Source organism: Cynoglossus semilaevis, chromosome 2, assembly GCF_000523025.1.
Source record: "Cynoglossus semilaevis isolate Cse_v1.0 chromosome 2, Cse_v1.0, whole genome shotgun sequence".
Classification (NCBI taxonomy): domain Eukaryota; kingdom Metazoa; phylum Chordata; class Actinopteri; order Pleuronectiformes; family Cynoglossidae; genus Cynoglossus; species Cynoglossus semilaevis.
In genome coordinates, this window is record NC_024308.1 from 8,722,952 (window position 1) to 8,750,401 (window position 27,450).

Below are 27,450 nucleotides of genomic sequence, written 5' to 3' on the forward strand. Positions count from 1 at the left end.
GTCTAAAGACTTTGCTGATCATACCAACCATACCACTAAGATGCAACATGTACAACTTTTGTTCTTTCTGGTGATAGTGTTTGTCGTGTCTTTAGTATATCAGTTTCAGGAAGTCAAACTTAAAACTGTCGCTGTTTGTTCATTTAGGATCACTCAAGATTTTTACTGGAATTTAATTATTCTGGCCACGCCCACATATGCTATTGGTGTGTGTTTGTGTGTGCGTGTGCGTGTGCGTGTGAGAAGAGAGTGGTGGGGGAGCAGGACATCCAAGTTTATCTCGCCCCGGGCCCAGGCAAGACCGGCCCTGCTTGCAGTTATACCACATGTCCACAGGATGTCACTCGGCTCAACAACGTCTTTCACTCCAGCCTTCACAGTATATACAGTATAATAGAATAAAATAGAATACAATAGAATGCCTTTATTGTCATTATAGTTTCAGTACAACAAAATTGTAGCCATTCCTAATGCAGTGCAAGAAGCATAAATTATATACAGAAAATAAATATAAAAAGAGTCTAGGTAAAAAATATACATAGAGGTAGGTGTGTTGACATATATTGCACATGTATGTTGTCCAGCGGAATGGACTATTGCACGTGATTGAAATTGCACATATGACAGGGTAACAGTGATACATTAGTAGCCGGAGAGAGTCTGGTCTCTATAAAAGTGACCGATGACCCAGTGATTATAATCACTGGATTATATTAAGATTACTGTAAAGTATTTAAATACACTGTACCACTGTACGTAGCTTTAAATTCAAGTATCTAAAGGTACAGTGTGTAGACATTTGCAACAGCTAATGAAAAGTTTGATTAAATTAGACATTCATTATGTCATATCACATCTCTCACTGTAGTCTACCATGTATACTGTATATGCTGTAAAAACTGGACAACACCATTCATTTGTCTTGCTACTGTGTGTGTGCTAGTTCCAGAAATTACTTTTTTATGCATGTCAGTGTAACATGACAATACTTATCCCTCAACTCTTTAAAATGTCACACTTGACACACTTTTCTAACAGCTTAAAGGTCTAGGTCTTATTTAAGGTCACCTCTTAGATAATTATTGACATTAGCATTTGTACTTTTTTTTTCAGGAACAACAGTTGCATTTAGCTTTTGAGACTAGTAATTGTTCACTGCATGAAAAACAGCAAGGCCAAAATGCTGTTCTGCATGATAAAAAAAGGTTTTATGCTTATGTGCAGCTGATATTTTACTGTGGATTGATATCAATACACAGTAAAATAAAAGATTTGATTACAGCCTTCTATCTGTTTTCTTTTGTGAAAGAGTGGAAAAAATAAAACTAATACAGATTAAATTGCTTTAAAGTAAACTTGCTGGTTTTTATACAGTGACCTGATGAAATCTTGTAATCTTTATTTGAACAATGTATGTACAAAAAGTAAGGCATCCTAAAATAGCTACTGTAAGTGCATAGATATCAATAAACTCAAATAATAAACAAAGCAAATTAGTAATATCAAATAATTAAAAAAAAACTTTGAGGGGACAAGTTATTGAGTTTTAGAAAATGGGCAAATTGTTTGCATTTTGTGACTCGGGGATCTTTCGTCCATTCACTTGTAACAATTACATTTCATCTGAAACTATAAAACTATGTTGTTATACATTAATTAGTCCACTTTAGTAATATTTGTGTAAATGATAGTAGAAGGTGAACATATTGTTCTTTTAGATGCTAAGATTAGGATATTACGATTAGGATGTAAACCGTATGCATTGTATTGTATTTATTGTTTATTTGATTGTTTGAATCCAACATATTTCATGTTTAAATGTATAATTAACGTTTTAAATTTGATGTTTTGCCCATGTAAACCTAGTGCAGCTTTGACAGGAGATGGGCGTTGCCTTTCCAGTCAAATGTAAACCGCTCCTCGGCGACACGCCTCCAAAAGTCAAGAGCGCATCGCAAGCAAACTTGCCATGGTCAATAAACCCGGAAAGTCCCGCCTCCATAGCAAAGCTGTATTTTCATTTGTTGTACCGCCTTTCAATCATATTCACCCCGAGCGACGTCAGCAACAGCGCCAGTGAGTGCTCACTCGGACTGAGCAGTGAGTGGGTGATGAAGGGTGATTACTGCAAGCACCCGCAGGAAAAAATCTTCTACACTCGTAAAATAGACGGACTAAAATGTGACTGTCATTAAGGCGTTTTCGGATGAACGAGTCTGAGTTTGTACGCTGTTTTCAGGGAATTTGTTTTAATTCGCTGGCGGCCCTCTGTCAAACCGAGCGCTCCTGAATTTTAGGCAGCCTGTTGCAAATTCAGGGATGGCTCACTGAGCTAACAAGCTAACGGTTAGCCTGTCCATTTCGTTTTGCTACTGACTGAAGTGTGAGACTCGATAAGCTGCTCCGGGTGTGGTTATTTAGCTACACTTTTGTTTGCCTTCTTATAGGACAGACAGTTTGTAGACACCGTGTAAGTCGTTGTGTTTGTTCGGTGAATGGACCTTTTAATGGTCGCTCATTGTCACTGTACGGGCGTACGGCGTTGCTTTCGGTGCGGCTAAGCTTATGCTCGGTCGGGCAAGCAGCGGGGCTATACAGATGTGGCAGCTGCAGTCAGCTGTGTCCCACTGTCTCTGGGACGGAATTCTTCTGCTTTTAAAATAAATATCCCTCTTAACAGGTACATTGAATATGGTCAGTTTGTCACGTTAGCCTTTTGGCAACATTAACTAGACGTTGAGAAGCACAGTGCAATGATTTCGAGTGATCTGGTGTTTCCGTAGCCTGAGGATTTGGATTAGACTTTGACCAAAGCTGTCAAATATTTGGTGCTTATTCACTTTTCTGAAAGGGCCATAATTCACCCTGAACATCTTTAAGGGACTCTTTAAGTGCACTCTTGCCCATAAAGTAGATTTTTTTCCATTAAAGTTTGTGTGCGGTGTAGCCCAGCGCCCTTTTTCAGACGGCTTTCTGCTCATGTGGTGATGACTTTAGACTCCATGATGGCTTGTTGCCTGAGTGAGGAGGCAAAGGAGTCCAAACGAATCAACGCAGAGATCGAAAAACAAATCCGACGAGACAAGAAAGATTCAAGACGGGAGCTGAAGCTGCTTTTGTTGGGTAAGTCTGCACTATCCATCGTCTAAGATTCTGGCATGACTGGACAGGTGCATTTGATTTTAACTGCGATACACATGTACACAAATATTTGTGAAACATTTATTCTTAGTTTCTATTTCTGATCAACAGTCAAACCAGAAATCTAGCCTACATTTGGATTTCAAAAATATTCTTCTACAAAAATGGTGTCAGCGAGGTAATAGAAATAGAAGCGAAATTATTAGAAGAGTACCAACAGATTCACATATTTTCTTTACTAGGCCTATGCTACCTATTTTTTCCATGCTTATATTCTTATTTAAATTTTGTGTATTTTTTTATTTTAAGGTATTTGTGGAATGTATTCCTTAACATAGAACTAATGTAATGTTTTATTGAAAAAAAAACTAATTTTTCATAGCTTTATATACATGTCGTGCTGCATTCATAACTGCCAGAGCATTTATAGTCATTACTTGCTCCTTCATTGCACAGTATGCAGTAAAGATGGCATTGTGTGACGAGACGAGCAAATGATTAGAATTGATAACGTTGCAGAAGCTTCACATGCAAAATGCCAAACCCACAAGTGCAGTAAACTATAACCCTGGTTGCCACAACATTTGTCTGTGATTTGCAAAGTGAGACATGGTTTAAATGGTATTTCACAACAAACTACCACTAGCAAACGCAACATAATTGTTTACAAAGAAACTTGTATAAAGGATATACTTCTTTTCTATCAATTTTGCCTGTGTTAGCCATAGGTCTTTACCTGTATTATTATAATCAGTCAATCAGTCATAGAGCAATCATGTGGATTTTAGAGCTGCTTGGATAGTTAAACTATATATACAGTACATTAATAAAGATATTTAATATTGGTGTACTTCATGAAAACACTATGGGTTTGTCAGTCTTTTCTTAATGGTTAATAAATGATCTGATCAGTTGAGTGCAAAATATTTTTTTTCTTGAAAATCTGGTCATTAAGCCACAACATTTAAAAACTATACATCCATAGTTTCATGGTAAAACAGGAAGCACTTTCCTTACTTCCCTCCTCTCCCTTTCCCACTCCCTTATTTCTCCTTTCCCCCGCTCTAGGGAAATGAAACAAAAGGTTAATGCTACATCCACACTGTTATGTTTGTTTGTTAAAAAAAAGAAAAGAAAAACAAATAATAAAAAATACTGACAGATTTAGTACAAATCGATATGCCATTCTGGTACTACAAGACCAGTTCCATGAAGAAACCAACAACTTCGTCTGCCAATGTAGAAATTAACATGTATAACCAAAAATGACTTTGCTTTGCTTACAGTTGTTGTATAAATCTCTGTGGGGTTCAGTGCTGCAAAAGCCCAGGAGTGGGAGGTGGCCATGACTTAACAAAGCAGGAAGTAGGAAATCCATTAGCTCATGTGATGTGCAGTATTTAGTATATTTGTATAAATTAGGTATTAGATGTTAGATCATTACTTATACAGTTCCAAGGTGCTCATTTGGGTTTCCAGTTTTTAATTGGGAACATATTCATGAAGCTTGTCACATGGTCGCAATTGTAATGAGGTGTTTTTGGCACTGAATACTTAATTGTACTGTTTTCCCAGGAAATGCTTTCCCTGAAGTAGCCAGTTCCTTTGTTTTCTGTAAAGATTCATCTACAGATACATTTTTATGTTTGACAGGAGAATTAAGAGTTATTAGTCATTTTCAAACTGTAATTCATTAGCATCAGCTTCTCAATGAAGTTTAACCCAGAAGTAAGGCCGACTAAATGTGCCTTAAATTTGACCACGCTGCCCTATTTTTTTACATTCAGTATTAACAGCTCAAACTCTTGTGGCCTTGAATGTTCATGGTTTGGCAACATACAAGAGGCATCTGTTGGTTTGTTCGGCAGACGTATTGCCAAGCACTAATTATAAATTTAAAAGTTCTGTTGGCAAAGAAATTCAGGTTTATTCTTCCAGCTTTTCTACGCACACATGAGATGTCGTTAATCTGACTCATTGAGAGATTTAGAAAAACATCTAATTTTCTCTTCATCGTAGGATTTATTATAAAAAATACCGCGGTACAAAACCAGAAAGGAAGTTTTGGCCTTTTTTATTAAGAGTCAGCACTCACATAATTTAGACTTATGTGAAATGATCTAATATACCATGTAGACACAACATTTACTGAGGACTCAGTGATGCTCCATATTTTGTGTAGCCAACATTGTTTAGCAGTTCATTTCCATTTCTTTAGCAGCAAAAAGTTTGTGAACTAATAGTGGTCCTCAGGGGACGTCAGTGGTCCATAAATGTATTGGCCAAACAGATATTTATCAAATCTCATATGTTATATGATGTAATTGTAACATTTTAATTGTAACCTTATAACATTTTTTATAAGGTTTATTCAAATATTATTTGAATTTGTTCGAGTTTTTTGTCTGCACTAATGAAGCTGATCATTTTAGGCCTGTTTTGCATAACCACTCTTTTTTTTTTATATAGCTGTGCAAGCTTTTACTTTTTATGATACATTCACAATCTAATTTAATGGGAATAAGCAGGGTAAAGTGATGTTTTTTTTGGCCTTTTGTCTGAAAAAGTCTGGATAACTCTAATCTGAACAATCTGAACACAGGCAGTAAACCAACTATTGTTTTGTCTCTAAGATTGTTTAGTTTGAAAAATGCAACAAGAACCACTTTTGACATGTTTAACCAGAAAGAGAACAGAAGTCATTTTACTGGATTTTTTAATATTGGAATTGCGCTGTTCACTGCAACTAAAAATAAACATTATATTAACTGCATCTTGGTATTAAACCTACTCAAATGTAGTATTGTGCTGTTCATCAGCATAAGGCTGCTTTTGAAGTATTATCCACTTGCACTGTAGACCTTTGAGCTTAGGAAGTGTACTTCTGCTCTTTGGCATATGAAAACCACAAATAATTAAGTTTGTACAGCTGGAGCAATGGTAACTAACTGACTTTTTAATGTAAGTTAACAATTTTGGACTCTTCATGGACTTCATAGTTTTTGGGTAGGAAATAAACCTCTGTGATCTTTCCTCATTCAATAAATTTCAAGTTTTCCATTAAGGCAATAATGTACAACATTAATTCAGAAATTCAAAAGTGCATCTTATTTACTATACATATATTATGAAGTGTGAACTGTAACTTTGAATGTCAAACATCATGCCTGAATTAAATCATATGAACTAAAATAATATAAAAGTATATATATACAGGAAAGTTTGTTTCTCATCTGCCTCTGAACAAGCAATTGTGACAGTAAGACATGATTGTATGTGTGTCCACTGTTGACTGAGTCAATCATAAATAGAAGAATTTGTTGAACTAGTACTAATGCAGTTCTCTACTAGTGTTATATATGTTTTCTGCATCTTAGAAAGGGTATCCATAAAGGTCTCCTGAAGGTGGTCCTTTTCATTTATTGTAGCACCGTGACTCCCATCAGCAAACATTTAATTTGTGCACAAACAACAGAAATCTAAACTTTCATACCTCATAATGCTGTGTAGCCATCAGATGCTGTTAAATATTATTTCACTGGTGAAATAATTGTGAGTGGTTATGCATTTGCATTTTTACATTTTTATATTTGCAGCTCATTTTACAGTAGCTGCTATAATAAAAAGATGAACCTTGTATTCTAATGTTAGAGTTAAATTACTTGCATTTTTCGCTGCTATACATTTTTATGCGTTGTTATACTGTATACACAGTAAATATATGGTAGCAAAAGATAACTATATGTAATGCAATATTAATCAAATAGGTATCTTCGCTGGATGTGTGATTTATAAACACACAGCTATGTAATTACTTAATACTAATGGATACATTTTTCTTTGCACAGAACACTGTAAAAATATTCTCCTTTTTATAATCTAGAGTGAGTTTGGAGGAAATTAAGCGCAGTTTTTTTTTTAGTTTTTTTTTTTTAAAGTAAGTTCATGTATAAACTAGGTGCTATCTCACCTCAGCGTCATCATATGACTAGACCACAAGTCTACTCTACAGTTCATTAGGTTAGGATTTTGCAATCGGATGTAGTAGTCTAACAAAAACTGTCAAAGTATTAACCCTTTTTAAAACTGTCAGTGTGTGTTATTGCAGTGAACATAACATTGGGAAATGTGCTTTTGACAGCTGATGAAGGCTCTGTGTGTGTCAAGCTAACATAAAACCCTTGATCTGTTTCAATAACAACCATCATCTCTACCTTTATCTTGTATTTGTATCAACTAATATGAGAAGGGTTCTTGTGTGTTTGCCAATTACGGCACAACGATTCTAGTTGTGGTCAGATAGGAGCAGTCGAGTACCGCTAACCAGATGAATCACTGTTTTGGGAATTTTATTTTTGCATGGGAATCTCTTTTTTTGTAGGTGTGTGAAGTAATACACCACCAACAAACCCAACATACATACCATGCAGGCTGGTGATTCTGTGTAATTGATATTTAAAGGAGACATGTTCAAAATAATAGCAGTGTGTACTTTATTAAACAAGGGCCTTTGTTTTAAGGATAAGGACAGCAAGGGTCATCGTCCTTCTTGTGTATTTATCAGACGATCTTTTTTTAGTACCTACCAAAAACTTTTGCTCGATTTATGTGGAGATGATTCTGTAGCCAGGAGAGCACTGCTCGGTGATATCAAGATATTGCTGTCTATTACTTACACAGTATTGTATTTATGTGTACACAGCTACACAGAGACACTGAGCACACATTTCATCTGTCATGTGCATATCATTTAAAGAGGTTTGCAGTATCTGGGTTAATGAGTGTTTGCTTTTTGGCAACACCCAAAGTTGCCTCCTGTGTGGAGCCTATCTACACTCGTGCTTGTGCAAGTCTACCATTAGGCCAAGAAGACAAGTTATTTTTTAGTCATATTTAATTGAGTCATGCGAGCTGCTGCCACGGTTACACTTGATCTAGCCTGTTTCCAAAGAAAAAACAAGATTAATGCCGATAATTAACTGACAGATTTTGAATGACCAATAAGGGGGTTGTGAGAGATTTTTTTACATGACACCATGTACCACGACAGAGATTCCCCTTGGATTCTCTACAACCCTCAATTGCATAATGTCACTTCTTAGACGACACCTGGCTGTACCCTCCCTAACGCTTACACATGTACATAATAATAGCAGCAGTTACACATCTAAGCCTTTTTTTCGCCATAAATATTCAAAATGCTACATGTTGTTTTTCAATATGCCTGGCAATTTAGACTTGGCACTCTCATTTCACTGCATGTTTATTCCTACTATCTATTTCCTAGTTATAGTTAAGTGCTTGTACATGCAGTCCAGTTTTATGCAGCTGCAGCTCTATGGGTAACCTGAAAAATGAAAACATGATCTGTAAACTCTCCCCTGAGTTTAAAACTGTCAGTAACCAATCATTTTTTCTGATGAACCTATGGTCTCAATCCCAGTCTCGAATGTGAGGGTCAGTGTTGTAAATTGTGAAGGGACAGAGGGAGAGAATGTTCTGATCTGTTTGTCTGACTACTCTGTTGGTTGAGCAAACTGGTGTTGACACACCCAGTTTCAGCAGGTATGTGGCAGTCAGCCTGTGAAAGACTTCCCTCTCCTTCTCATGTCACTGTCTGCTCTGCTTCTCCTGAGATGTTGAGTTAAAAAATATATATGAACTTTTAATTCCAATAGGCCAAGAGGTGTCCATTTGATCACGGCCTACAGGAAGGCTTCCTTCATGTCTATGGGATTCTTTTTTATTCAATCTCACAGTAGAGCAATGGTGAAGTCATACTTTAGAATATAACAAAAATATATATAAAAAAAGCAGCTCTGTAAAAGTCCAAAATGAAGATATGGTAGATGTAACAATCTAAAAAAATATGTTTTCTTTTTTCTAACTCCAACTTTGGCTTATGTTCATATGTACATTTTAATTACAGATTTTATGCTTTACAAAATAAACGAGGACAAGTACTGACACCATACTGCGTTATCCTGTGAAATTTCGCCAGGAGAACTATTAATCTTTATTAACTCAGATGTGAGTCAGACCTGTATTCCAACTTTTATAATTTAGCGGTTTTGGGAACCATGGCCACAACTACCCAGAATTGGCCTCAAGTAAAGAAAAAATAATCATGGATATCAAAATCATCATTATCATATCATTTTCAAATGAGATGTGTAATGAAAGAGCTAATGCTTGGTTCAAGGAGAAATGTTTTTTTTACTTTCAGACTTGGACATCCTCTTTGAAATGATAATGTAATAAGGGGTTCAATAACTGTCTTTTTTGTTATTTATTGTGGTGAGACTAAACTTCAGCAAGATTTCCTTTAACAGAACGGTTTTCCCCTTTATCTCTACCACAGTTTGCGTACCTGTTTCAAATCTTGAGAATTGTTTAACAATATCAGAAAGTCTGCTAAGGCCTCGAGCCTGACCTGACATAACAGAACATAGTGAAAAACTGTAAGTTAGTGGTTATTTAACAGAATGACTAATATCCTGATCAGTGTGTTATGTGGGCAGAGTGACATGGTCCACAGCTGTGTGATTACTGGGTTTGTTCTCACTGTCTAGGCTTTTCTATCTTACGGATTTAGAAGTGGAACAAGGTCTGTGTTTACCATGTGTTACTACTTAATGTTGATGATGTTAGGTGTTACAATGCTTTATTTTAATTTATTGGTTATTTGTAATAGGGCTACTCAATTATGGGGGGAAAATCATAATTATGATTTTGTTTTGGTCAATATTGAAATCACTATTTATTTTTACTCTGGAAACAATGCATTTCTTTCGTATTATGAACATCAAATGTGATATTTACTTCCACTTTGTTCACCTTCCTTTAATTTCTCTGTAATTAATCAAGTAAATGGCTGCATATGATTTGCCTAAAAAAAAAACCCACAGTATATTCAATTTGCAATTTAATGCAATGCCAGAATCTCTTTGCTCGTATTTTAGTGCACTGCCAATCATATAAATGTATTCACAATTTTGCAAAAACAATAATTACTCTACTTCAGTCAGTAATTCAGTCTAGGATGTTGATGTGGTTCGACTCCGTAACCTTTTCTATAGCAGTATTAGTTCAGCATAAGTAAGATATTTGGCACGTTATTGAATGGTACATATGCCACATCAGTGAACCTACTTCACTTTTTTGCTGAATAAGCACTTCCACTTCTCTCTATTTGCAATCTCCTCCTGCTGCCCCGTCCTCTTTCTGCTGTCTTTACTCACACTAAATTATGGGGGAGAGGGAGAGGACCTGTGAGTTTAGTCTTTCTTCCAAACTGTAATTCTTTAGAGCATTGCAACTGTAAATTCTTAACTAGGTGCTATACTTTCAAACTAAAAAATAAGGTTTGCTTAAATTTATTTGCCTTTTGTTAAAGTGAAAACTGTAACTGTACACGTAAGTTCAGTCTGACTGTTGAAATTACATGTTTGCTTTGGGAACTCTTAAAGAGACAAACATAAAAACTTGTACGTTGTTTTTGATGCAATGTTTTCATGAGCAGAAGTTGCCATGGGAACTGCCATTGTCCCCGAGAGGCAGCTCCAATGAACATACAGTTGCTTTCGTGAGAAATGCTTCTGCTGAGTTTTTCCTCTTGGCAGGACAATGAGTTTTATTGAATTAAGCTGATCATGCCTGCAAAACCTGTCATTCCTTTATTAGAACGAGTGACAGTGGTATTCCTAATTATGCTTCACTAATAAAGACGATGCAGAAAATGCAAATACATCTGCATAAGTTGCAGAGCAAACATAATTAAATTTAATCTTAAAATCAACTAGAAAAAAGTACATGACACTCGAGTTTCCATAGCAAATACTCCACATTGGCTGCAGTATAGAAGAAGGTAGAGAAAACGCTAACAGGAAAGGTTTTTCTATCAGGATAAGTGATTTAGTGATTGTTTTAGATTGTGGGAAAACTGTTGTAGTAACTCATCACAGCATAACACAAGATTTTCTCTCTACCAAATGAACACCCGTGGTGTCATTAACATAAATGCTTAAATGTAATTTATTTTTCAAAACCTTATCTCACAAATGTATTTTGTTGTTTAATATATTTTTTCAATTCCTTGTGATAGAAGCAATAAAATGGAGCTTTTTGTTAAATTACATCATGAATGTTTAACGTACTGTTCTGACAAGACGCAGGCAGTTGAACTTGTATATATGATATATACTAAACTCTCATACTCCTGAACCCAATAGTCATGCATACATCCACTTCAGTATCTAAAGATAAAGTAATTTCAAAACAAAGTTCCTTATAAGCTTTGTATAAAAAATCTTAATGATTACCTAATCAATGATCTTTTTTTTTTTTTACACAGAAAATAAATGGCTGTTGAAGTACAAGAGGCTTAGGTTCCTTTTCGCTCTGTTAATCCACCCATGTCTTCTTCTCTTCTTTGTCACACCAACTGACTCCCATGAATTCAGCATTTTAGTGTGTGACCTTTTCAGTGGCCTTACAGACAGTACAAACCTAATATTTGCTGAACAAAACTTGACTGTGTATTTTGCTGTGTGCCAGAGACCTAGGGCTTTATTTGTAAACTATGTCTGGAACCTCACCTAAACATACATCCAGACTCTACCAGTGCAGGAAAACAGTCCCATTTACAGTTACTTGTCGTAGACAAGGAAAACAGATTTCACTTCTTGTGAAATCGACCGTTGAAGAAGGTAAATTGAACAAGGTAAAATTGTTCACATACAGCCTTCGCCGCAGACTTTGTGGTTAGCTGTCAAGGTCAAGGAGGTGTAGTAATATAAAAAACATGCATAGCTAAAAACTATGTACATTTTTGTGAAAAGGGGCATTTTATAATTATGTTTTTGTGAGCATTATGTTACAGATATACATCAGTTGCTTCCTTAGCTACTATTGTAGATTACTGACTTTTTAAAAAGAAGCACCAATACTGGTGAAGATCAACTGAAAAGCTAAAGAAAATTGAAAGCAGTGCCTGTCAGCTCACCTGGCACCGCTGCAACTGTACCAGCTAAAACCTATGACAAAGTAAACATCAGTGTTGGGTCTTGACAGCTGATATCTATATGCACATTTCAAAGATATAGTTTGTCTCTGAGGAGAACTCCAAATCTACTTTCTGCAGTTAAAAACCTCTAGTGTACGTGTTGTACCCAATTGGGCATTCGGGTGTGGTGTTGTTGAATGTCAAAGTTTTATATCCTTAGTTTTTCAATATAATATTTACAAACAAATTCCTTCATATTACGGGTGCACCATTTGAACCATACTGTGTGTTGCCAACCAATAATATTGTGCATTTCTACTTTATAGTGCGAATATCATTGTGTCACTTCCTTTAGGATAGATAATCATGTCATTATTTCGTAGCGGTCCCATAGTTTGGTCGTCCGGTGTTTCCCAGTTTTACCCTAATAAACGTAGGGTAACATTAGCTGTAGGACCATGAAATCTTATGATACATCAGGGAATACAAACATTTCACTCTCTGAAATGTGAAAGTGAAACATCCTGCAGTACATGTAGTCCTGGCCGCAGCAGGAGATCAGCAAACAATGCTTAACTGACGGATGTACTTTGATGATGAATGCACACGACAAACATTGGGCCTCAACTCAAATACAAGCTAAGGACCTAAAACAGACTTTAAAAAAACAATGATTTGGTTATTATTTATCTATTTGTGAGACCATCTGATCACCGACTCGTTGAGACTTAAAATATTGTGTGGAGAGGATTAATAGTTAGCCATGTTTTAATTTGTGTCACTGTTTGCTCTCAGACAGGTGTATTGCCTGAATACAAGCTACTGTTAGTTGTTTAACTGGTACATCAAGTGAGAGTTCTAGGCTTGACATTTATGTACTTTTGTGCTACGTTTACTTTGCTATATTTTGTATATTTCACTCATCCTTAACTTAGTAAGTAATTTCAGTTACTTCAGTTCATGAACAGTTTTTGTCTTTGTCTTTCCTTCAGGTACTGGAGAGAGTGGCAAAAGCACTTTTATCAAGCAGATGAGAATAATTCATGGTTCAGGCTACTCAGATGAGGACAAAAAGGGCTTTACCAAACTGGTGTACCAGAACATCTTCACCTCCATGCAGTCCATGATCCGGGCAACTGAGACCCTGAAGATCCCCTACAAGTACGAGCAGAATAAGGTAAGTACTCTCAAGTATTGTTGTAAAAATATTTTTGTGGTAATAACTTTTGCTTGTCACTCTAAATGATACAATTTGAATGTACAAGAGGCTGTGTTACATTTGATTGAAATTGAAATTTTTTGCTTATGACAGCATTTATTAGCTTTTACAATCAATCACTTTAATTAAAAGTTGATAGAGATAATAATAATTTAATTAGACCTGTGTCAAAGGCAAACCATCACACTCAACACTCTTAATGTCATGCTGTCCAGTGTAGTTTTAGAGAAGATCTATGGAGTCTCAGCACAGACCTGCCTCTATACCAGCAGTCTGAGTAGACTACACATCGAATATTGAAACAAGAGTCGTATTAAGTCCTCAATGGACTCACAAGTGACAAAACATCTTACAGTTATGCAGCTTTCTGATTTCAACTTGGGAATAGTCTTGGTGAATGGAATTGCTGTAAAGATCAGGGGAAACAAACTTAATGTGTTAGATCATGACTCAATCATACATTAAATATTTGGCTGTAGTCAATGCAAATTTTTTCCACTGCACATTTCTGTCCACTTTTATTGTTGTTTTCTTTTTTTTTATCGTAGCCTAACCTAAAACTAACATTTAATACAACTATTACTATGAACATATAATATGTATTTATGGTAATTTCTTCAAACATATCCCCCTGCTAGTTAGTACATAATATGCTGGATTACAGCATATTACTTTTTTATTTTCTGTGTGAATCTTCCAAATTCAGTGTGCACTAGTCAAAAGCATCAAAGCAGCACTGTGTTATTGAACCATTTTTAATATACTTCATTGGTGTTTTCCCTTAGAATAATGCCCAGCTGGTGCGAGAGGTTGATGTGGAAAAGGTGTCGTCATTTGATCACCCCTACATTGACGCAATAAAGATGCTGTGGGATGACCCTGGCATTCAGGAGGCCTATGATCGCAGAAGAGAGTACCAGCTCTCAGACTCAACCAAATAGTATGTTGATCCTAAATTTATTGTTGATCAAATGTTAAAATGTGTGCTGATGCAGATCTCAAACAGTTTGGTGTTAATGAAAAGAAATGGCTGCAGGTTAATTCTGGTGAAATGGTGAAGTGTTGACAGATCTGTGTATAACTGTGTCACTGACCATTGATTCATTGATTCATTCCAGACCAGCATGTCTCGGTTAAACAGTTGAGACTCGTGCAAGGTTGTGTTGTAAATGTTAGTTTTGACCGAGGCCATTTGTGTTTGTTCTTAGCATGTCAATGTATTTACTCATACTGTGAGCGATTGTTTGCCTACATGTACATTTCTACCCTGTATCCCCTCCCCTTCCACAGTTACCTTAGTGATTTAGAGCGAATAGCTACAACCACGTACGTGCCTACTCAGCAGGATGTCCTGCGTGTCAGAGTGCCTACCACCGGCATCATTGAGTACCCATTTGATCTGGCGGATAGTATCTTCAGGTACCAGCGTCAAGTGTTGCTGAACACTGGTTGACCAACTGCTTGACAGCTGGCCAGTCAGTTGGAAACCGCCGATGCCGCCATCCACCTTTTGCCTTGTGCTGCGCAGCAGGACTTAGTGTTGTACCTCATCCCTGATGGTATACTCTCAAAGAATGGCCTCAAGAAGAGGGTTGTAGTCCTCCGTCAGCACTCAGCAGAAAGGCAATATTTTCTCAGGCAGTCAAATTTTGGCATTGTGAGTGTATAATCCTCGGCACGATGAAATTAAAAGCCGTGAGAAAAAGCAGTAGATTGCTTTATCTTTGGGGGTTACCATCAAGGATGATTCTTTATTCCTAAAAGACTTTGTGGGGTGATGGCACTATATCTCACCGTATCCCTTGTGTCCCTCATAACTCTTGGGAATGATTTTTCGCCTTTGGGTTACATCTTGGCTGGTTCACTTGCTTTTGGAGAGGGTGTTCTGTGTCTGCTGTTATGCTTCACTTTCTCTTTTCCTCCCTCTCTATTTCTGTTGTTGTCCTTTCGTGTTTCTAGCTATCTAAGTGATCTGGATCGCATTGCCGAAGCATCCTATCTACCCACCCAACAAGACGTGCTTAGGGTTCGAATCCCAACCACTGGTATCATAGAATACCCTTTCGACTTGCAAAGCATCATTTTCAGGTAGAAGAACGAGCACACTTTGTGTTTTACTAACCTGAGTTTTGAACAAGGCAACTGTTCTTTTTGTATTCTTAAAACAAACAAAAGGTTGTTTGACTCTCCATTTGGTGGGTCTTTTTTGTACATTTAAACCAAAAGTCTTAATATTTCCCTATGTTGTTAATAGTACTTAGGGTTTTTATCCTACATATGACTGAACATTAAAGTTAAAATGTTACAGTAAACCTACACAGTATTATCTGGAATAGTTATGACTAGATTAATGGACAGACAGTCACACATAACCACAGGGAGCTGTTAAATATAATGTCATTCTAAAGTTCTGTGTTGTTCTTTCCAAGTCTGTCATATGTGTGTATTTGTTTTGTAGGTGTAGCTGCTGTGTCAAGTTATATATTAGAATATTGAAAGTCAAATCTACTTTTTTAAATATTTAATTATTGTGTTGTGTTTTATATGTAATATTTCCAGTCACGAAACTTAAAATGACTGAAGATGTCAGAACCAAAAACCTTAGTCCTTCCACAGATAAGCCCATCATTCTGAGTTTTATCACCATCTCTGGACCAGGAGATGGTGTGGAGATGGTGATTGGGTCCAGGCAACCAGAGAAATTTTACAGAAGAGTGCAGATCAATAGCAAACCATCATGTCAGCCCACTCCTATGCCATGGAAGGCTTGAAATAACTCAGCTTGCTGTGACGCGCTAGAGAGGTTCCCGGCTGGCCTGCAGTGTGTGACAAGCACATGGGACCAGGCCGCTGCTGTTGTCCACTGACAAGGAAGACTTTTGCACACATGCATGTTTACAAACTGTGCATGTTTCCTGCTTTTCGTTCCTTCTAAAGAATGGAGGATTAAGGATTTTGTTTTGTGCTAATGTACTTGGGATAGGAAAGCTTCACGTAAAGTAGGCCACTCATCTCTGCAGGAAGAAAAATAAGGATAGCCAATGTGAAGGGATTTTTTTTGTACAAACTTGGATCACTTTTGTGATTTGTTCACATTTAACTTAAGTTAGGGTGTTTTTAAAGTGAAAAGGGCAGATATTAGTCTAAATGACCAGATAAAATCTGAAATTGCCCTGCTCCCTACTTACAGCAAATGATCACTTGGATTTTGATTAAAGTTCTGTTTTCTTGGAAAGGGTGAGCATCAGAATCAAAAGCCTTGTATAATATTTCCCCTTCTTGATGTAATGTTAAGCTGCTGATTCATTTTGTATTCAGTTTTCCTCATATTATTTTCCTTTCACTAATTATTTTCTCTCTTTTTACTTTACTTTTTTTTCTTTGCCCTTAAATCTCGTTTCTTCTTTTATTTTCTCAGGGCAATAAAAGGTATTTGGCTTGATGTACAACACAGTCTATGTTTAATAAAAAAAAATGCTGTTCTTCTAATATTGTTTAATATTTAATCAACATAATTAAAAAAACTATGACATCAGTGAGTCTACACATAAAGGTGTTCATATAACAACCCACTGGGCTTCACAAGTAACATTAAAAAATGTACTTTTTGCAGGACAAATGCCTTTAAGCTCTGTCTGACTATCTTTCGTAAAATCATTTTTCTGTTTTCAAGTGAGCTCTTCCCTTTGCCTGACCTGGTCTGATTGTTTTCAAGTTATTCTTTCACATAACTTTATTTTGCAAATTGGTCAAAGCATGCATTCTAGCAGTAAAAAAAATAGGAAAGTGAGGTGCTAATTGTTTACATTTTATCCTGTTTTTCGTCATCCCTTCTCCTTGTGCTTCTACCAGAATGGTGGATGTGGGGGGCCAGAGGTCTGAGAGGAGAAAGTGGATCCACTGCTTTGAGAACGTGACCTCCATCATGTTCCTGGTGGCTCTCAGTGAGTATGACCAGGTCCTGGTTGAGTCTGACAATGAGGTGAGTCACAGACGAGGTAGTACTGTATGTTGTTGCCTTTTCACACTATATTTTATTAGAGCAGGTTTTCTCTTTGACCATATGAGAACAAAAACATGTATTTATTCTTTACATGTGTAAGGTGTTCTTTTGAGACAAGATTACATATATTGATTTAAACATGATTGTCTGATCTAAATATCTTGTATGAACATATATCCAGATATTGGTAAAACTCAATATATCATCCTGTCCTGTATTAGAGTAAGGACATGATTCATGTCAAAACTAATCCAGACATGGGTTTCAGTCTAGTGATTCATAGCCTCGTGATTTTATCAGGTCAAGTCAGGTAGGATTACATAATCTCATCTTTACCAGCTACTATGAGAGTGATAGTGGCAGGGAGTTAAAATTACAGTAAGTACGTTTCAGGCTTTACTTATTTCACCTCGTGTACATTCACTATATATGATGGAGCCACAGAGTACACACATTGGGAAAGGGGTTGTGACAGATTTATGTCATTTATTCTGTTACTTAAACTTTTCACTGTGACACCATCCGCCTTCATTATACACTCACATGGTGTACATTTAAATTAAGGAGTTAGCCTTATTAGTTGTGGCTAATAGCTACAGGCAACTTTAGGAGTTGTAAAACTTAACATATCACATTATGGATCAAACTTTTGCTACTACTTTTCTCAAGGGATTCTTTTTTGTGATGGAGAAGCAGGGAGCTGGTTATATATTGGAACTCAGTTCCAATATATGATCTCTGTTGCTGTCTGGTTTTCCTCCCACTTCATGCAGGAAGTGCCAGAAGTTTAGTTTGGAATCGCTGCATGGGTTCAGTTAATTCTTTATGAATAGTTTTATAAAATGCACATTCAGTCTGTAGTGAAAGCTAAAGTTAGATCTGCAACACTTTATTTTTTATAAACCCTTGAATATCTAGAAACCACACACTAAACATGGCTCCTCAGTAATGAGCAGTCGAGATGGAATCCTTGACATGGAATGCAGTAATTCATTCATCTTAATCAAAGTCTCATCTGTGCAGGTTGCTATAAATAACGAAACCTCTGTTTAATTCTCTCTGGCTGCTCGATAATGTTGCATACTAAATGGATGCCAATGTTCTCTTTTCTCGGACATCTTCGACCGCCGTCAGAATCGTATGGAGGAAAGTAAAGCTCTGTTCAAGACCATCATCACATATCCCTGGTTCCAGAACTCCTCCGTAATCCTCTTCCTCAACAAGAAGGACCTGCTGGAGGAGAAGATCATGTACTCCCACCTGGTGGACTACTTTCCAGAGTTCGATGGTCAGTTGATCATGCTGTTATCAGATTTGGATACAGAAAGACCATTCCAAAATGTACTCAGTTGTAACATTTACACACTTTCTCTTTTGTTGGTTCCGTCTGCATTTGAAGGATAACATTTGTAGGTCTGTGTGCCTCGAATGCAGACATTAAGGTGGTGATGAGGTTTACTTTTTTGCCCATCTCTCTACCTTTGTTGTGTTTTTTCCTTCGCACGACCATGCATAAGAAGGTTGAAAAACACAAATAATTGCATGACAGACTATATTTGAATCATTCCTAATTATTGGATTAATCTGCTAGGTTTAAAGTATCAGTGTTTATTTTTGGCTGCAGCGTTTGAAAATGTTTATTTTATGTCCTCTCCATCATTAACATGGGCTACTCAGAATCGTTATGCTCCGATTTTGATGAAACGCTGACACCCCATGGTAAAAAGGGTGAAGTGTACATGGAGCAGAAGACGTAACAAACTATCTACTTACTCACTAGATCAGAATATTCAGTCAGAAGTTATTTTCCATTTCTTCCTTGTTTGGTGTGAAAATAAAAATGTAATCAAAAATATATATTCATGCATGATTTTCATCATGCATGATTAACCGAGATAAAGCAACATCTCTTTATTTTACTACCAGTAAGTGTAATATTAATGACTGTCAGAGGGAGGCGTTGGAGGGTCCTATGACTCCAGGCAGCAATAAATAACTGTGACGCTCTGCAGTAACTCTTTAACTGACGGTGCTCCTGTGTCTGACCAGCACACTCTGGTGGCGTTGGTGGAGAATTACAATTACATGTGCCTTTTGATCTCGTAGGTCCTCAGAGGGATGGCCAGGCTGGTCGCGAGTTTATCTTAAAAATGTTTGTGGACTTGAATCCAGATAGTGACAAGATCATCTACTCCCACTTTACATGCGCCACCGACACGGAGAACATCCGGTTCGTCTTTGCAGCCGTCAAAGACACCATCCTGCAGCTCAACCTCAAGGAGTACAACCTTGTCTGAAGAAGGAATGGCATCTGACCCCAGAAAGCAAGCAAGAGACCTGCAAACACACACTCACACAAAATCACACAATCTCTCGACAAACAACAAATACTCCGCTGTTCAGACACAAATAAGCTTTGCTTTATACTTTTCCACACCAACACTATGTTTTCTTAACATGCCTTTTCAGTTGTACAACTGTTTTGTTATATTATGGTTTGCTCCTCTTGCACAAACACTCACGAGCGACGCTATTTCAACCCTGGTCCCCCCATCTCTCTTTGGGAATTGTGATCCTTGGGTTCTCCTACGACACTTTTTTACACTACATTACCACAGGTGCTTGTAAGTGAAGGCACTTTTTTTGTAGAGTAAGCTTTTATAAACCAAGGGCTTTTTGCTCTCTACATTTAACCTATCCCTGCACCCGTGCATGTTATACACTACAGGATGATGGTACCAGGCCAGACCACAGAGTCTGGACGCTCCTCATCTTCTAAGGTGAACTAATTATGATGGTTATATATTAGCAGGTAGTGCTGTTGGATGTAAATAGATTTTGTGCTACTCACACAAAGGTGAGACTTTAGAGGAGATGACGTCACATTCTTGGAGGATTTTAAATATATTCAAATATATATATTTTTGCTCATTATTGCTTCTTATTGTTAAAAGAAAGACAAAAACAAGACACCACACTAACAACTACTTACACACTAATGGCCAACTCTCCTCTCATTTTTACTGCACTGCCAATTCTAACCATAAATGTGTTCTGTAAATATTGTTGTGTTGCCACTTTCCTGTTTAGATACCAACAGTAGATATTTGAAAGCTGACGTTGCCAAAGCAAATGTTGGCTCAGTCAGACATAGGTGTCCCAATTCCTCACTTTGTGAATCCATAACTTTTCCCTGTGTTTATTCAAAACTTGAGGAACCATCACAACAATCATCCTGTCCACCACAGGGTGTAAATAATGTCGGCAAATTCCTCCACTTAATCCACAATTGCAGATCAAATAAAGCTCCTGCGTTGCAAGATAAGCTCCGTAAAGTTTTCAATCATGGAAAAGTGCTCGTCTCTTTCATCACCTTGACAGTATAATTCACCAATGTTTGGTAAAATGTAATCAGTAGTAAAAGAGTAAATATTTCTTTAATTTATGAGTCTGCTTCACAGGCTGTCGACAGTGAATGATACTTACTCTGTAGTTTTAGTGAAGATTTCTAACTTACAGTAGGAGACAGAAGGAAACTTTATACTGCTGTAAAACACTGAGACATTTTTTGGACAGCTGTCTATCTTTCTAAGGATTCACATATAAAGCTGTTGGAGTTCTGCTTTTGAGATGCTTGACAACAGAGTAAAAAACATAGTTTCCATGTCAGGTTTAAGCTTAACGCTAATAGAAAATGAAAAAAGAAAACACTAAATAGTTTATTAATTACTGGTTAAGAAATCTAGCTTTTTTCCAGTTTGTTAGAATGTGTGTTGGTTATTGGTACCAGTTCCATTTTGTCTCTTTCCTGATGAGTATTAGAAAACTGCATTCAGCTGATATTTGATAAATAGCTACTTTTGTCTTCACAGCGTAATTCAGGTAAGTTTGCGTAACTTTTCCATCACAAGGGCTATTCTTAGTGGTCTGGGTAAGAGATTAAAGACTAAAGCAAAGGCCGAACAACACACGTCACCACGTGACGTTCCTTTGTAAAGTCTGCTCGCTGTTAGTCTCTTTATTTGCCAACTTTTAGGGAAGAAGAAAGAATAGGTGTAACAGCTTATTATATACGTCGTTAGCTATTACACCTAAACAATTATTTTTGCTTATTCACAAAACTGTCTGTTGATATTCTGGGCTTTATATTAAGTCCTTTCTATGTGATTATGCACATTTGTCTTAACTTGTCATGTAAAGTGTTGCCATGGTTGACTTTGGAGATGCCTGTTTTTGGTTTGGAAAATGGACTTTATTCATTCATTTATTAAGAAACGGTGCAATGTTTAAACCCACTCATATTAAACTCAAAACAATTTACCTTAAATTATTTGCCAAAATGTTTACACATTTTTTGTGATTTTTCTATAGAAAAAAACTTTTTAGAAAATTGAATATTGGAGCAGTTTTTCTCAGATGATTGGATGAATTAATAGTGGCCTCATTGATTGTTGTTCTGTCCTAGAGCACACTTTGCTTGGTCTGGATCTAATGCACTCCTTGTCTAAACTCCCACTTATGTTTCCATTTAAAAGTTTGATAAACTCTATTGGTCGGAGAAAAAGAGAACATTTAGCACATTTTCTATCAGATACTTTGATAACGTGCATAGTGGGTGATGACTAATGCAAGACTGTATTTTTTTTTCTTAAAAAAGGTTGGACCAAATGCTTTATTTAAAACAAATATGTTGTGACTGAATCACAAGGATTGATCATTTGAGAACCACTTATGTAGATGATGTTTTTTAGAAGTGCCACAGTTTTACCAAGTGTGGGAAGTCTTTGTCTCACCTTCTTGATTTAGCTTCCATCTACAACTCCAACACTTGTTTATTTACTTGGTGATGCACACAGGTCTGACAACATTTTAAATGAGGGTTCAAATTGACCGACAGTATTTGTGGTCAATCTGACTTTGAATTGTCAGACATTAAATATTTTTAAGAACGATCTTTGTTAACAGATAATAATTTGTTTTGTTGCAATTACATGAGGTGGTTGGATAAGGATGTTCTGACCCACCTTAATTATAAAACAGGGCTAATTTGTTAAATTTCACCAAATTGTATCGCTTCATAAGGATTTACTTTTTATGTTTGTGTTTCCTTTCTTTTGAGGCTACTTCCCCCTTGGTCTCGAGTACATGTGTGGCTTTTATACTTTTTTTCTGGAATGGAATTCAGTGTGAAACGTGAAGGTGACCAGAGTCTCTAACATTGTGTCCACAAGGTGTTACCCTCTGTATGTAGTTTTTACTGGCCAACAATACGTTGTTTTACAGCACCAATGCTGACATGAATTAAGACAAAAGACTCAATTACTTTCCTTTTACTCTTTTAAATAAATAATCAAATCAAGAACAATTCAAATGGTTTGACACAACTTACAAACACAGCATAGAAACAAAGGTCTACTTTCTAATGCTATTCATGGCCTCTGGAGGAAAGAAAATGCAGACATCAGATCACAGCAGCACTCCTGAACATTTTCATTCCCCTGTGAGCTCTGGGCTGCAGTACACTAAGATTCTTGGGGTTTCTCTTCTTCAAGTGTCTTCTTTATTTTCCACATGGTTTAAGTTTGGCCGTTCTGTTCACTCTTGAGTTAATCTAAGATGGATTTAAAAAAAAAAAAAAAACAAACTTGAAGGATTATTGACTTGTTGAAGCTCCAGTGACATTTAAATATCAGCCTGAGAGAAAAAAAAAAATAGCACAAGGAATCATCAAGCAAACATCTGGCAACTACAACGTTTCACATTAGCCAATTGGCATTCTATGTTCAAAATATTCCTTTTTTGTGCCATTTGGACTATGATTTTTTGTTCATTTATTGAAAACAATGTATTAAAATTTACCACTAGGCCTGATTTGAAATGAAAAAACAATTAGATTGGAGTGCATCTATATTTCTGATGGGTACCTGAGCGGTGGATAGAGGCAGAGCAAGGCTGGGTCATTTCTTTTAGCACGCTGTATTTGTGTGTACTGTACAGGTTATTGCTTATATCTACACATACAGCCAGTTTGAGGTTGAAAATAACAAAGTACAACAATCTAGTACAAAGCTCTGTGCCAAGGTGAAAAATCAACTCCAAAATATTATGAATTGCATATTTACAATAACACGACCCAGCTCTTGAGCCTCTGTGGATTCACTTCACAGCTGTTTCTAAAAGGGGGCTGTTGTGTTAGGCCTTATCGATGTATTTATTGAAACTTGTTCCAATTGAAGGTACTGAAGTGGTCTTTAAAATTTGGAGGTCATGATAACAAGTGTGTTTACATCTCTGCCATTCACCACTTTTTGCTCGTACTTGATTGGACTGTGTCTGAGGCTCCGTCTGCATTCATACAACTCAGGCACACTTGAAGGTACTCTGAGGGGTCTACAACCTTCATGGCTCGTATTCATGCTCGAGATCCATTCTGGTTGAATGCATGAAGCTATTAGAATCTATCTTTGCATTTTTATTTCCTCTCTTTTGTAAGGTTGACTCATCTTAACTTGTATTAATGTGTATTAAGGACCACTTAGGATTACAGATTTTTATAATTAAAAAAAAAAGAGTTAAACTTTGTGTAGTGGTGTATAAATTTAAAGTAGTGTTTTTTTTTTTAAGTATACCAAATGTAAATTATGTACGAGTGTGCCATTCTTTGTAAAGCCAGACTCTTAACAAGTGCCAATGTTGGGGAAAATCATGAGGGCCTGTAAATTTCTTGGTCCAGTTTTTTTTTTTAAATATACACTGTTTGTGATTAATTAAGAATTCTATATTAAAGAATAATAATGAACTGCTGTTTTTAACATAGATGTCATTTTAACTGCATGTGTTTGCCAAGAAAGAGGGGCAGTGGGTGGATGGAACTGTGTTCACTCAGTGCCCTGATGAAAAGGGGTTTTATTGGTTATTGATTTACTGTATTTTAGCCATATTTCTCTTTTGTATGTTTCATTTCAACCACTGTTGCCTGAACATCATTCAGACATGAAAATGATTTTTCATAGCCTTCTCCTTTCATTGTTTTACATTGAAATGAAATATGATCCTATATACAAATACTGCAGTTCTGCGTTTTGTTTTTCTTTTTTTATAGACATCCATAACCTTCCTTATAATCCAAACAGACATTACCATTTATTTATCATGGGAAATATGGGATCTTGAACACTAATGAGTTTAGTGGACTTTCTTAGAAGTAGATTTAAAATGTTCAGCCCAGACATAAGGAAATGTCAATAATTTACAATTGCATTTTCTATATTTTAGAAGAGACAAACTTGCAGTTAATGCAGGAACCACACTGCTGCAGAGAGTCCAGCAACTCACCTGGCTCAGAGGGTCTCAGACTCCTTCACCACCAGTGATTTTACATTTTAGTCAAGGATAAAATGGTGACAACAGTAAAGTATTCTACTTTTGACCACTGCCCAATGAAACAAAAACTGCCAATATTTAAACTTTGTGCCAACATTTCCACTTTATATAATGTAAGAAATGCAATGCTGACATTTACTGGTACATGGGTAAAACAATCTGCAAATGTTTTACAAAAAGAATTAAGTGGGAGAATATGCTCATCATCAAACTAACCTGGCCCATCTAATGCAACACAATCCAACCATTGTAGTTGGAAGCTTTATTTTTTAAAGAAACTGAATGGTTTTGTTTTTAAATTAAATACAGTAAAAACATTGTTTATATTAAATTCTCCAGAAAAATAGTAAGAGCAAATATAGTGTGACAAGGAACATGTTTGTGTCACAATACATATTCATTTGTTAAAAAAAAAATAGAATTTAAGGAGTACCAATCATAAAGGTGTTTATGGGACGTTCCACCGTGTTCATGGGTTAATTGTGGCTTGAAAGAGTGCTGTAGTAAAAAGACGAGTGAATGAGGGTGAACTGGTAAAATATGTCCATAGGAGGCGCTCTCTACTCACACATTAGTCGGTCAATGCGCTAGATCTGCGGTGTGTAGATCAGCAGCTCACCGCTTCTTTCTAGCCGCTGAATTTCTGTGTGGGGCGTTCAGCAGCAGCAGCAGCAGCAGCAGAGACGCGTCTTCGCTCCAGGAATCGACTGACTTTGTGGCTTCACCAACATCAGTCTGTTTCTTCGGGACTTCTCTGGTCAGAGAAATAGAAAGATACACACCTTCAACAGTCTGGAGCAATTTAAATTGTAAACACATTCTTTATTTTTTTCCGCCTGAGCGGCGACACTGAATATTTTATTGCTGCTGAAGGAGACGTGCTTCAACTTCAGCAGACATTTTGTTAATCTGAAAATTACATTTTTTTTCTCCTCGGTGCTGTCGTAGCTGTTTGAAGACAGCGGAAAAACTAGAAGCTTCGAACGGAAAGTGTATCGATCCCTCTCACCCGCGAGCTTCGTCCCAGACGCCGCTCTCTTCCTCCGTGTCTCTGAGGGACGTTATTAATTTACACGCGTTTAGTTCACGTCGCTGCAGCTGGAGCGTTGATGCGGAAAGATCGCGACAGCCATGAATCACGTTGACGGACAGCTGGAAAAGAATTAGCTCACAGATGCAGCAGCAGCCGCGGTGGGCAGTACTGATGCTCGTTTCCTGTCCACGCACGCTGTGAACAGGAGGACAGGACAGGTCCAGCTGAAGGCTCTCACATTATTACAGCCACTATTTTACTGCGATTGCGTGGCCCGTCTCTCGCAAGTATTGCCGGAATTTTGTTTGTTTGTTTGTTTGTTTGTTTGTTTTCCCTGGGGCGGTGGTTATTCACAGTGTTTAGCTACAGCCCTGCTGCTAACAGTGGACAGTCCCCGTGAAGGCTGAGAGCTGTGGACAAAGGAGCAACGCCAGAAGGAAAACATATACAAACACGGAGCACACAGCTGGGAGTCTGGAGTAAGAGCAACAAACCAGGACCTGACATGATGTTTCCACAATCACGACACTCAGTAAGTTTAACATTTTTTTTGTTTTGTTATCCTTTAAAATATTCCACCCGGTTTGTCATGTCAAGCTTTGAGACAGTAGAGAAAGCAAGCTATGGATTGAACATTTGTTAAATAATGCCATCTGACCAGGGAACAGTGCTATTTTGGGCATCTTTTTTCCCACTGTGTTGGGTTTTATTAAGGAGGCGTTGACAAACTTTTTACACAAGGACTGTTTTTTTAAGACGACAAACGACTGGAAACTAGTTTACAGTACAATCCATTTTCTGACAACAGTTCCACATGGCATTGTTGCAAAATTCTTCTTCCTTTAAAACAAAGTCCTTTGTTTGATTTTTGCACGTGTGGTTCATATAGCTTTTATGAACGTGCACAAATCTGGAAGGATATTTGTTTAGACATTTAATCTCACATTCAATCTTAAACCGATTAATACCATTGTAGGTGAACTCAACTTTTCAAGCAATCATTTGGAATATGAAAAAGTCTACTGTATATTTGCCATTGTTGCTATGTATTCTCCAACGTCCATAATGTTCATAACTGTACTTCAATTTGGCATTTTTATTTAGGTACTAACCAACGTTTAAAAAAAATCTTTTTTGTACATATATACCTATTTAATAAGTCCTATTTTTATTTAATTTTTAATTTAGGCACTTTTTCCAAAACCCCTAAGTCTTATGGGAACTGTATCGCATTTTTAGGCCCGCGATGATGCACAGAATTGTGTGTATGTGGGTTTAATTATATGTCCTGCTCTTCTCTTTGTTCATGCCTCAAACTGAAAGAGATAGAAGAAAATAGTTATTATAAAAAATAGATAACAAGAAAAATAATTGATGCATTTAAGACCAGAAGAAAAGGGAGCACAAAATGTCTTGTTTAGAACTGGACAAAACTAGTATTGACGTAATTATTCAGTCGCGCAACCTCTAAAATTTAGCCTCGAGTCAGTTCTAAGTTGTGACCTACATTATGAAATGAAAAGTACAGCAGTATTTAAAAATGCTAAATATCCAAAGATGATGTATAACATATTTATCCCAATTACATTTAACTAATATGACCTAAATATTGACTAAAGTGAATGTGGTTTCCATTCGTCCATTTCAAAACTCACCCAAAACATGCC

General features: G+C 36.8%; 1 protein-coding gene and 1 long non-coding RNA gene across 6 annotated transcripts; one reads left to right on the plus strand and one right to left on the minus strand.

Annotated features, from left to right (window-relative positions):
• The first annotated feature begins 2,069 nt into the window (after positions 1–2,069).
• LOC103397199 (guanine nucleotide-binding protein G(q) subunit alpha-like) lies at positions 2,070–24,439 on the plus strand. Of its 4 annotated transcripts, XM_025064938.1 has the most exons (9): positions 2,070–2,680; positions 2,998–3,123; positions 13,138–13,322; positions 14,150–14,304; positions 14,655–14,783; positions 15,324–15,452; positions 17,217–17,346; positions 18,502–18,655; positions 19,474–24,439. In XM_025064938.1, exons 2-9 carry the CDS (start codon positions 3,003–3,005, stop codon positions 19,662–19,664), a joined length of 1,194 nt encoding a protein of 397 aa, XP_024920706.1. In that variant the 5' UTR covers positions 2,070–2,680; positions 2,998–3,002; the 3' UTR covers positions 19,665–24,439. The 4 variants fall into 4 exon arrangements, with proteins under 4 accessions (XP_024920706.1, XP_024920704.1, XP_008333646.1 ...); XM_025064936.1 differs by having other exon boundaries at positions 2,070–3,123; XM_008335424.3 differs by lacking the exon at positions 14,655–14,783 and having other exon boundaries at positions 2,072–3,123.
• LOC103397192 (uncharacterized) lies at positions 22,696–27,444 on the minus strand. 2 transcript variants are annotated; one of them, XR_523429.3, is made up of 3 exons: positions 25,671–27,444; positions 25,319–25,504; positions 22,696–22,978 (listed from the first exon to the last, which is right to left on the minus strand). It is a non-coding gene; the product is annotated as an uncharacterized LOC103397192 (long non-coding RNA). The 2 variants fall into 2 exon arrangements; XR_001761819.2 differs by having other exon boundaries at positions 25,319–27,444.
• Positions 27,445–27,450: the final 6 nt, after the last annotated feature.